At 41.7% G+C, this 12,797-nt stretch overlaps 1 protein-coding gene across 1 annotated transcript in view; it reads right to left on the bottom strand.

The window, feature by feature from the left end:
- Positions 1 to 758: 758 nt before the first annotated feature.
- Positions 759 to 12,797, bottom strand: part of LOC142257600 (uncharacterized) — a 56,370-nt gene continuing 44,331 nt past the window's right edge. The window contains exons 7-11 of the mRNA XM_075329736.1: positions 7,622 to 7,759; positions 6,487 to 6,579; positions 6,036 to 6,104; positions 1,258 to 1,314; positions 759 to 850 (exon numbers count right to left, since the gene is read on the bottom strand). Of these exons, the coding sequence (XP_075185851.1) occupies positions 759 to 850; positions 1,258 to 1,314; positions 6,036 to 6,104; positions 6,487 to 6,579; positions 7,622 to 7,759 (449 nt within the window). The remainder of the gene's footprint in view (positions 851 to 1,257; positions 1,315 to 6,035; positions 6,105 to 6,486; positions 6,580 to 7,621; positions 7,760 to 12,797) is intronic.

Consider the following 12,797-nt stretch of genomic DNA (forward strand, 5'->3'; position numbering starts at 1 on the left):
TCTGGAAGAAGCTAACCAAAGAACAGCAACGCTTCTACAGATGAGTGCAAGCCACCTGCTTGTATCTAGAGCTTATGAAGGAGCTGACTATAACCAGCAGAAGTCCAGGGAAGACAAGAGTATTTAAACCCAAGGGAAAATACAAATATTTAGCACTGAAGGGAAGAGGAGATCCGCTGGGTCCTAAAGGGAAAAGGATGAATACCCAGCAGAGGAGATACCTAGTACACTGAGTACTGACAGCAGGAAAAAATCAAAGTCAGGGAGCATTTTCTACAGCCAAATGCTGTGACCTTCTATTGCCGGACACCACAGGACTGTCTGTCACCCATGACACACCTGTGACATGCTCACCCTAGTTGACTATTTGAAAGTCTTCATAACCAGACAATATTTTGAACCCATTCCAGAAGTAGGATGTAATAGGATGAAAGCAATGACAACAATATCTAAATGACGTGATTGCCAGTGAACACAAAGGCTCCAATCAGCTCGAATCAGCTCTCTGTGATATACTGTAATTGCGGGGTGCCAATGGGTCATCATATCGGACAAATGCGTGCCAAGATACCTAAAGCTGGCAAGTATATCCTCCTGTCTTCATAGAAGAACATAATTTGCTCTATATATTGCAGCACTATTGTATTGTGGTATATATTATGAGCTAGTATACAGGCTCAGGTTTAAGTCAACCAAATGGACTGAAAAGTCAAGTAAAAAAAAAATATATATTAAAAAATATTTCTTCACCATGTTGTTCATAATGTTGACTTTCTTATATCTCCATTCTGATATACATCTGTATCACATTCCTTTAACCTTTGTGTTTCCACTTGTTCATCTTGATCACCTGTTAATAGGAATAGATTAAGAAATAATATTAATAATCTTTTCTTACCATAGCACTAACATATTCCTGAGTGGTTTAAAATTCAGAGTTCACATGCTTACACTGAATATTGTAAATTAACCTGATGTCTGGAGTAGCGCATTCCAGAATTCTGGTGCAGCACAAGAAAAGTCTTGCATAGAAATAAGCAAATCACCTCATAACTCATTGAATTTGTTACGAATTCACACCCCAAAAAATATGTATTTACCAGGATCTGAATAATTCAAGTGTCGATTCGCACAACTCTAGCACCACATACTGTGAAATATCATATACAAATAATGGCACCCAATTTAAAAAATGTCCACTGTAATTGTGGCCTCATCATTTTGTCCTTGTCTTATTTGAAGGTCTCATTCTCATACCTTCATTCTCATGATCTTCGTTGCTGTGTTCTTCCATTTCTATCTGGTCTTTTACACCTACCAGGAATAAAACTTTTTTTATATATTTTTACCAGTATTTAAATATTATTAAAAAACATCTCAGAAAGCAATCCAGTCTCAAGGCTGCTTTACATGAGGCGACATTGCTAGCGATGTCGCTCGTGAAAGCGCCCGCCCCCGTCGTTTGTGCATCACGGGCAAATCGCCCATGCACACAAGCAGGTTTTAACCGCATATAGAGGTAACATTTGGTTAGGGACCCCATAAATAAGAGATTACCGTGAAGTTGGTTATGGGGTAGTAATGAATTGATCAATACATTAGCTAAATATCTCTTTTTTTCAAATAATCCTCAGCAGTTATGCAATATCACAATTTTTTTTTTCCATTTTTCATATGGCTAGTTGTATTTTTCATTCCTTATGTATCATAAAGCAGTTATGCTTGTTCATATTTCTCTGAATTTGGTGTGCAGCTTTCACTTCATATATATTGTCTGTGTCTGTCTCTGTCTGCATCAGTTTCTCTGTCTCTTTATCGGTCTCTATCTCTGTGTCTCTATCTTTGTGTCTCTCTCTTTCTCTGTCTCTGTCTGTCTCTCTCGTTCCCCGTCTGTCTCTTTCCAGGGCTGTCTCTTTCCCCGTCTGTCTCTTTCTCCGTCTGTCTCTTTCCAGGTCTGTCTGTTTGCCCGTCTGTTTCTTTCCCCGTCCATCTCTTTGCCCATCCGTCTCTTATCCCCGTCCATCTCTTTGCCCGTCTGTCTTTTTGCCCATCTGTCTATATCCCCGTCCGCCTCTTTGCCCGTCCGTCTGTTTGCCCGTCCGTCTCTTTCCCCGTCTGTCTCTTTCCAGGTCTGTCTCTTTCCAGGTCTGTCTCTTTCCAGGTCTGTCTCTTTCCAGGTCTGTCTCTTTCCAGGTCTGTCTCTTTCCCCGTCTGTCTCTTTCCCCGTCTGTCTCTTTCCCCGTCTGTCTCTTTCCCCGTCTGTCTCTTTCCCCGTCTGTCTCTTTCCCCGTCTGTCTCTTTCCCCGTCTGTCTCTTTCCCCGTCTGTCTCTTTCCCCGTCTGTCTCTTTCCCCGTCTCTCTTTCCCCGTCTCTCTTTCCCCGTCTGTCTCTTTCCCCGTCTGTCTCTTTCCCCGTCTGTCTCTTTCCCCGTCTGTCTCTTTCCCCGTCTGTCTCTTTCCAGGTCTGTCTCTTTCCAGGTCTGTCTCTTTCCAGGTCTGTCTCTTTCCAGGTCTGTCTCTTTCCAGGTCTGTCTCTTTCCAGGTCTGTCTCTTTCCCCGTCTGTCTCTTTCCCCGTCTGTCTCTTTCCCCGTCTGTCTCTTTCCCCGTCTGTCTCTTTCCCCGTCTGTCTCTTTCCCCGTCTGTCTCTTTCCCCGTCTGTCTCTTTCCCCGTCTGTCTCTTTCCCCGTCTGTCTCTTTCCCCGTCTCTCTTTCCCTGTCTGTCTCTTTCCCCGTCTGTCTCTTTCCCCGTCTGTCTCTTTCCCCGTCTGTCTCTTTCCCCGTCTGTCTCTTTGCCCAGCTGTCTCTTTCCAGGGCTGTCTCTTTCCAGGGCTGTCTCTTTCCAGGGCTGTCTCTTTGCCCGGGCTGTCTCTTTGCCCGGGCTGTCTCTTTGCCCGGGCTGTCTCTTTCCAGGGCTGTCTCTTTTGTCCTGCTGTCTCTTTGTCCTGCTGTCTCTTTCCAGGTCTCTCTCTTTGCCTGTCTGTCCATTTGCCCGTCTGTCTCTTTGCCCATCTGTCTCTTTCCCAAGGCTTCAATAAAAGTGAATCATGGTCTAATAGAGCGCTATGGAGGTCACAAATTGTTTAGTAAGTTTTATTTGTTTTATCAAAGCCACAACGCGTTTCGATATACACAATATTTTTGTCAGGTGGATAACCTGGTATCCACCTGACGAAGATATTGTGTATATCGAAACGCGTTGTGGCTTTGATAAAACAAATAAAACTTACTAAACGATTTGTGACCTCCATAGCGCTCTATCAGACCATGATTCACTTTTATTGATACCTATTTCCCCCTTCGGGGGTCCATGGCAAGAGCTGCTTAAACAGAGGCTTCATCAAAACCAGGACCTTTTGGACACCTATTCCCTCCACTAACCCGCGTCTGGATCAGGCTTACAGGAATCCGTCTCCCTGGAAGGATCTTACGGATAATCCTCCTGACAGCAGAACATTACACTCCCGTCTATTACCGTGGTTGTGCGAGGGCTGCACAACCACTCCAGGTGAGCAGTTATAATTACCGGTCTCACCGTTACTCCTGCCCTGAGACTCTTCACATGCACTCCCTGTTTTCACTTCTTTCAGTCTTTCCCAAGGCTGTCTCTTTGCCCGGCTGTCTCTTTGCCCGTCTGTCTCTTTGCCCGTCTGTCTCTTTGCCCGGCTGTCTCTTTGCCCGTCTGTCTCTTTGCCCGTCTGTCTCTTTGCCCGTCTGTCTCTTTGCCCGTCTGTCTCTTTGCCCGTCTGTCTCTTTGCCCGGCTGTCTCTTTGCCCATCTGTCTCTGTCTCTATCTCTGCCTCTTTCCCTGTCTATCTCTGTCTGTGTGTCTTTTTCTGTCTCTCTCTCTATCCGTCTCCCCACCGACATCTTTTTACCTCACACATAAACTTCTTATACTAACAGTTTATTTTGTTCCTATAGCAACCACTGACAGTTGCTATTAATAGCCCATATCTCCCACCTCCATTCAGATTAATGGAGGCAGGATTTTGGAGACTAACTGTAAAGCGCGGGGTTAAATTTTCCCGTCCAAACATAGTCTATGATGTTCCTTGAGTCACATGAGGCGTCTGTGCAAAATTTTGTGATTGTAAATGCGACGGTGCGGATTCCTTTAGCGGACATACATACACACATACATACACATACATACATACACTCAGCTTTATATATTAGATTTTATGAGGATTAGGCAAATCAGTTAGAAAGTACCCCAAGGGTAGTACTGGTTCCAGCAAATTCTCTGTCTGTCTGCAGTAATCCTTACCCAAAATCACCTCTCCCTAAACGGTGATTGACTGCTCTTCTCCTTCTGCTTTGTCGCTAACTTCAGCATTGAAATCTTATTCATGTGCCATGCTTTCCCTAACTCAGTCCATTTACTTAAGACTTTCACACCACTAATCAAAGCTAACTAACGGTGGTGTCACACACAGCGACGACGACAACGACGTCGCCGCTACGTCACCATTTTCTGTGACGTAGCAGTGACGTCCTGTCGCTGTCGCTGTGTGTGACATCCAGCAACGAGCTGGCCCCTGCTGTGATGTCGCCGCTCATTGTTGAATGTCCTGCTTCATTTTTTGGTCGTCGCTCTCCCGCTGTGACGCACAGATCGCTGTGTGTGACAGCGAGAGAGCGATGAAATGAAGCGATCAGGGAGCAGGAGCCGGCGTCTGGCAGCTGCGGTAAGCTGTAACCAGCGTAAACATCGGGTAACCAAGGGAAAACATTTCCCTGGTTACCCGATATTTATCTTCGTTACCAGCGTCAGCCGCTCTCGCTGCCGGCTCCTGCTCCCTGGACATGTAGCTGCAGTACACATCGGGTAATTAACCCGATGTGTACTGTAGCTAGGAGAGCAAGGAGCCAGCGCTAAGCAGTATGCGCGGCTCCCTGCTCTCTGCACATGTAGCACAGCGACGCGTGTCGTTATGATCGCTGCTGCGTCTGCTGTGTTTGACAGCTAAGCAGCGATCATAACAGCAACTTACAAGGTCGCTGTTACGTCACAGAAAATGGTGACGAAACAGCGACTTCGTTGTCGCTGTCGCTATGTGTGAACCCAGCTTAAGGTTTCCCTCTCTAAGCTTAGTGTTTGTTTACAGAGACTGAGAGCAAGAATGAGATCTCACCGACACACAATTACAAACAAAAAAGAATCCATTCACCTGTGGCCAAACATTTCTGTGCTTCAGGACACAAAATAAACCACATGAAAGTTGTCATATTAAAAGGCAACTTCAGATCACAGAGCCATCGCAGGGTCTGAGAATAGAAATTTATTACGAAGTTTGACTCTGTGGACACAGGACTCAACCTGTCAGGAGGATTTATGACACACTACAAAATCTGAGGAGCTCCAGAGTCTGAGGGCACCAGACCTCTGATCCTATATGGATACTGGGACAGTAAGACTTTCACACTACGAATCAAAACTAATTAAGGATTCACTTTCTAAGCTCAGTGTTTGTTTATTTAAATGTCTTTTATTATGCCATCCCTCTGCTCTGTTTGTGTATATATTTGTGTTTCAGATATTTTGTCATACCATGCCTGAGGAAGAGACCTGAGAAGTCTTGAAAGCTTGCTTTGTAATATCATTTGATTTTAGTTGGTCATTAAAAAGTATCACAACTACAAAATTATAATTTTGTTTCTCTCACTGAGAGCAATCAATCATTTTTCAACTGGCTAACACGGTACCAAAACCTTTTACTTTTAACTTTTTTGTATTGAATTACTGAAATAAATTAACTTTTTGATGATATTCTATTTTATTGAGATTCACCTGTATATAAATGATGTGATTTCCAGTGCACAAAATAGCTCCCATCAGCTTCTTACAATATCAGTGTGTTGCCGATGGGTCATCATGGTGGACAAGTAACTGATAAACGCATTAATGCTGCCAAGTCTATACTCCTGTATTCATAGGACAACTCAGGTGTAAGTATTCTAAAAACACTAAAAGTCAAGCAAAATAAAAAACATAAAAAATATTCCTCCACCAGTGGCTTATAATATTGACTTACTTATGTGTCCATTTTGATGTTCATAATTTTTACGTTTTTTCGAACTCTGTATTTGTTCATCATGATTACCTGTGAATAAAAGTAAACATCTTTTATTACTGAAGTGGCAACATATTCCACAGTATTTTAGAATTCACATGTAAGTCCTAAATATTGTGGATATTGGAAATCAACTTGACTATCTGGGGTATTGCACTCCAGAGATCTGGTGCAACACAAGAAAGTCTTGGAAAGAAATGAGCAACTTAGCTCATAACTCATTACATTTTTTATGAATTGTCCTCCCCAAAAAAAAAAATCTGGAGTTACCAGAATCTGAGTAATTCAGGATTTGATTTGCTCATGTCTAGCACAGTAAATGTTTAGATATCTTGTCCAAGTAATGGTACCCAATTAAAAAAATGTCTTGTCTAGTCATGGCCTCATCATCCTGCCCTTGATGCTGTCTTACCTGAAAGTTCCAAATGTTCTTCTCTCTCATGTTCTTCTCTCTCTTGTTCATTGCTCTTGTATTCCTCCCACATTTGTATTGGCTCTTGTCTACCTAAGAGGAAACTTTATTCAGAAGACCACTGCAGCCTATCACAGTCCTTAGTAGTATCATTACTGAGGACTAGGGATGAGCAAACCCAAAATGTAAAATTTGGTGTCCTTCCAAACACCTTGTGTTTAGTGCTGAACACCGAATACAGACTTTTGTCTGTACGTCTGGTTCCTGTTCGAGTTTGTCATCCAAATAAAGCTTGTTAAAAGGATGCAGAGCAGCCAATCAGCAAGGTTTTACATCGTGGGCACTTCCAGAGCCATGGCAGCTATGCAACCAATCACACACTCGGACACAGGATAGGTGGGGGAAGTAGTGAATATTGATGAACCTTAATTAGAGATATATATATCTTGAAAAAGCAAGAAACCATCTGTGTTCATCAAGAAATATAAGTCTGCATTGGAGCTATGTACACAAAATGACTGGTCTTGCTGGAAAGATTTAGTTTCAGCCTCCTCTGCTCAAACAAAACTGTAAATGCTGCAGCCAATCCTCAGCTACTAATTGTCTGCAGTGGTTCCCTGCTCCAGTTCTGGTTGGTCTTCTTTACTTCACTATAGTTGGTTACATGCTAAGCACACGACAGCTGCAGCCAATCTCTGGTCACTGTGGAATCACTACCGAGGGCAATGATTGGCTACAGCAGTCACATGTTTACATAACTGCTGTGCCTACTGGTGGTCACATGCTATCTAAGTTGACATATGGAGGACACAATGTTGAGGTCTTAAAATATAAGGTGGTCACGAGGTGTGTATAGGCTTTTTATTTTATGATGTGCGTTGGGGCAATTTAGAAGGGCCTATCAAAAAGTGAAAAAACCCTTTAAGAGTTGATGTGAAAGGCAAGGAAATTGGGTGAGCAAATGAGTTAGCAGTCATTGAGGACCATAGGCTGGACAAGCTCCCTTAAATGCCATTGTAACTTTTTTTCAGGATGTGCCCCGTCACCCCAATCACTGAAGATTGACATAATGGCCGTTGGGTGGACAACCCTTCCTGTCCCTCTCACTTTTCTTATGTAGAGATGAGGAACGTACCTTTGTGAGTCCTGTATGATGCTCTCTTCCTACATTTCCTACAAATTACTAATACCAAAGTCACCAAAATCACAGCCACCACGACAGCAGTCACTAAAAAGACCACAATGCTCAGATGGTTAAGTGTGTTCATGTTATCTGCAATGAGTAAAAACAATTATTACAGTTCAGAAAACTTCTGGTAATGAAGCATGTTCAATATAATAACAACCATAATATCAGTGCTCGAAATTCTGAAATTACTAATCACCCCCCATCTCCTTTTAAAAAGGAAAATATAGGGTTTGGGAACCCTTAACATAATAATTTGGATAAGGCACCCTGCCAAGTCTAGAGGTCACTGTATAGAGATGGTCCAATGTCAGGCTTCAGGTTTTCTTAAATTTCACACCAAAAAGTATGAACAAAAAAATTCACAAAATTCTGGGTACACCCCTTTGAGATAATATTCTTTGTTGGATGCATTCATGTTCCTCCATAAGTGTCAGTCATGGCCATATCTCTATAATAGTGAAACTCGCTGCCTCATCAAATGCCAGACAGGCACATGTAACACTTACAACTATCTGTCTTGACTACCCCACACACGAGTGCTTATCAGCTTTCCATGGGGAGAGAGGCAAATCATGCCAGATACCTCTTTCAGCAGCTTAACGAGTGTATCCGTGAAGAATGGGTTACATGACGCATGTTTCGGAGAACACTTTCTCCTTCTTCAGGAAAAAATCACATACAGAGAGTACACAGCAGTCAGGGTATAAATAGGCAGTAAAATCAGACATGTCAGATGACTTTTTGACAAAAAAGGCAGGTAAAAGCCGGTTCAAGTCAGATAAATAAAAACAAACAGCCTGACGGATTGGAAGAGGCATCACAATTAACATCAGAAAAATGAATTATTAAACATTTTTTACAGGTTCTGCGTCATAATTTTTTTTTTTTTTTAAAAAGTTGCTTGAAAAGGAGAAAAAATAAATTAACTTTACATCATGAGTCTCTTAAATTTTAACACCAGATGAGAGATGACATGTTTCACAGATCTGAACTTAGTGAAATGTGCTACAGACAGAACAGTGGAAGAGACACCTTACGTGTTAGAAAAATGTATATAAGAAAAAAATGTATATACAAAAAGATATATAACATTTGTGGGGATATCCGGGACTTCTTTTCAGTGTTAAATTAGAAATATATTTTCAAATTTAATAAATATTACAAAAATTAAATAAAAATTATATAAAAATCACACTGTGCATCTCAAAGGAATCAAACTCTAAGAAAACAATGTGTGCATGCGATTAGACTTCAGCGCTGTGTATGTGCTCAAGGCATGAGGCCGACAATTGTTAGGGAAGACAACCATAGGGCTGCTGAATAAAATAGTCAGGAGAAGAGAGACCCAATTTTTTTGTGATCATTCTAATAGTACTGTTGAGTTTCTACATACATATTGTTTGGATAGACAAAAAATATTCATGTGTAATATAAAACAAAATTTCAATAATTATAAATTGGAATCTTGGAAGAGGATTAACCAAATTCTTATACATGCAAAGAATATAAAACAATTGTTATTTATTAAAAAAATAGATAAAATAAAAATAAATCATTTTTTTTTCTCAATAACAGAAATTTGTCACTTCATTCAGACCTCGAGATTTCAGTGTGTTTAATTTATATAAAGAGAATGTTTTTCTTCTGTTTAATGTCTGTCTCCGATTGGGAACATGGACAGGGACATGGTCACCTGGGGTTACTTCCAAGGAACCCGGATCCTTATTGTGAAACAGAGTGTAGTGTCTGGATATGATGTGTTGCATTAACCCTTTTCTAATATTATGCCTATGTGAATTTAGCTTGAATAGTGCAACCTATGTACTGTTTGTTACAAGGACATTAAACTTAATAAATAATAACTAGGGATGATCTAATACCCTATTACTCGCTTAGACGGATATCCCACAAATACTTCGCCGCTATTCGAGTATTCGCGAATATTCGACCCCCAATGTAAGTCTATGGGAAACTCGAATAATTTTACGTTGAACCTGTCGGTGACCTGTGATGACTGAGGAAAAGGCTGAAATGGATGGGAAAAGGCTGAAACAGTATGGGGACAGCCTGTAGAAGGTGCCTGACTGCATTTCTGGTGTCTTTGAATAACGTGGTCAGAGCAGCACGTAGTCGCCAGAACAGCTCTCAAACCAAAGTAAAAGAGGGGAAATTGCTAAGAAACAGTTTCTAGTGCCTTATCACCCTAATCATCCTAATAAAACATTAAATCAAGCCCTGACCTCCAAAAAAAAAACACTTTAGCATATGTTCACACATTTCATTTTTTACCTTTTTCTCCCTTTTTCAATTAGAAAGGGCTGTAACATACACTACAGTTAGGTCCAGAAATATTTGGACAGTGACACAATTTTCGCGAGTTGGGCTCTGCATGCCACCACATTGGATTTGAAATGAAACCTCTACAACAGAATTCAAGTGCAGATTGTAACGTTTAATTTGAAGGTTTGAACAAAAATATCTGATAGAAATTGTAGGAATTGTACACATTTCTTTACAAACACTCCACATTTTAGGAGGTCAAAAGTAATTGGACAAATAAACCAAACCCAAACAAAGTATTTTTATTTTCAATATTTTGTTGCGAATTCTTTGGAGGCAATCACTGCCTTAAGTCTGGAACCCATGGACATCACCAAACGCTGGGTTTCCTCCTTCTTAATGCTTTGCCAGGCCTTTACAGCCGCAGCCTTCAGGTCTTGCTTGTTTGTGAGTCTTTCCGTCTAAAGTCTGGATTTGAGCAAGTGAAATGCATGCTCAATTGGGTTAAGATCTGGTGATTGACTTGGCCATTGCAGAATGTTCCACTTTTTTGCACTCATGAACTCCTGGGTAGCTTTGGCTGTATACTTGGGGTCATTGTCCATCTGTACTATGAAGCGCCGTCCGATCAACTTTGCGGCATTTGGCTGAATCTGGGCTGAAAGTATATCCCGGTACACTTCAGAATTCATCCGGCTACTCTTGTCTGCTGTTATGTCATCAATAAACACAAGTGACCCAGTGCCATTGAAAGCCATGCATGCCCATGCCATCACGTTGCCTCCACCATGTTTTACAGAGGATGTGGTGTGCCTTGGATCATGTGCCGTTCCCTTTCTTCTCCAAACTTTTTTCTTCCCATCATTCTGGTACAGGTTGATCTTTGTCTCATCTGTCCATAGAATACTTTTCCAGAACTGAGCTGGCTTCATGAGGTGTTTTTCAGCAAATTTAACTCTGGCCTGTCTATTTTTGGAATTGATGAATGGTTTGCATCTAGATGTGAACCCTTTGTATTTACTTTCATGGAGTCTTCTCTTTACTGTTGACTTAGAGACAGATACACCTACTTCACTGAGAGTGTTCTGGACTTCAGTTGATGTTGTGAACGGGTTCTTCTTCACCAAAGAAAGTATGCGGCGATCATCCACCACTGTTGTCATCCGTGGACGCCCAGGCCTTTTTGAGTTCCCAAGCCCACCAGTCAATTCCTTTTTTCTCAGAATGTACCCGACTGTTGATTTTGCTACTCCAAGCATGTCTGCTATCTCTCTGATGGATTTTTTCTGCCTCAGGATGTTCTGCTTCACTTCAATTGAGAGTTCCTTAGACCGCATGTTGTCTGGTCACAGCAACAGCTTCCAAATGCCAAACCACACACCTGTAATCAACCCCAGACCTTTTAACTACTTCATTGATTACAGGTTAACGAGGGAGACACCTTCAGAGTTAATTGCAGCCCTTAGAGTCCCTTGTCCAATTACTTTTGGTCCCTTGAAAAAGAGGAGGCTATGCATTACAGAGCTATGATTCCTAAACCCTTTCTCCGATTTGGATGTGAAAACTCTCATATTGCAGCTGGGAGTGTGCACTTTCAGCCCATATTATATATATAATTGTATTTCTGAACATGTTTTTGTAAACAGCTAAAATAACAAAACTTGTGTCACTGTCCAAATAATTCTGGACCTAACTGTATATTGGTGTCTGTCTCAAACTTCCTTTTTTGGGACATATTTGACAGCACTTTAAAAGGTCAGCTACAATGTGCCCGTTGGGATGTTGACCTTGCACTCCTCCTCCTCCACCAGCACCTCCGGCTCCAGTGTCCCTCTAAGGGCCACTGGCTGTCCTCAAATATCAGACTTCTTAGGTCTCTCAGATGGGCCCTGTAACATACATTGGGGAGGGATGGCAATCATTTGTAGTTTTTTGCGTCCTCTATATCATTAGTGTGAAAGTTGGAATACGTACTCCATAACACTTTACAGTGGCTTTATTGCCATTGTGGCCATTTGGATGTTGGCCTTGCCTTCCTCCTTCTCATCCTCCTCCTCCACCAGCACCACCAGCTCCAGTGGCTCTCTATTCAAATTCTATTAAAATTATTCAGAAATGTATATTTTATGGACAAATGAACGCCACGCTGGTACATCGAAGCTAATGTCGTTAATGATGATTTCATCTGACCAGAAGCAGGTTGGGAGTAGGAGGCATCATCGCCTGCTTCCTAGACCGCAGTTTGTGAAGCATGCAGCACCGTGTAAGTGTCAGTTGTTTCACTCTGGAACTCAGGCTTTATTCCACTAGCTAACACCGAGGATTTAAAAAAATTCCGTTTCTCCAGGGGGGAATGGTTGAAAGACCATGTAGCAAAGCATCAGAAGTTGCTCCCAACAGCTTTTTTTTTAAAAAAAAAAATTGGTAGCATAAGCAACAGGGCATAACATGCCAAGGAGCTTACTACATTCAGTTTCCCTAGGGTGTAGTTTTTCAGACACCATGTTTCCCCAGGGGATAATGGTTCAGACACTATGTAGCACTGCATCAGTAGGTACTCCTAACAGCTTATTTTTAAAAAATTGGTAGGATAAGCAACAGGATATAACATGCCAAGTAGTTTAATACATTCGTTTTCTCACACCACCAAAAGGTAAGCCTCTGTTCCTACAAGCCGATACGGCAAAATCTCAAGGGCTATCAATCGTGCAATGTGTGTAGTTATGGTTTCTGCCCTTGGGTGCATAACGGGGTATTTTAGCTTCTTTTTGAAGGTCTGTGGTATGGACAACTGAACGGAACGCTGGGACACCAAAGCGGATGTGGTCGTTGATGATTGCGT

The sequence above is a fragment of the Anomaloglossus baeobatrachus genome, chromosome 12, assembly GCF_048569485.1.
Source record: "Anomaloglossus baeobatrachus isolate aAnoBae1 chromosome 12, aAnoBae1.hap1, whole genome shotgun sequence".
In the NCBI taxonomy this organism is placed as follows: Eukaryota; Metazoa; Chordata; class Amphibia; order Anura; family Aromobatidae; genus Anomaloglossus; species Anomaloglossus baeobatrachus.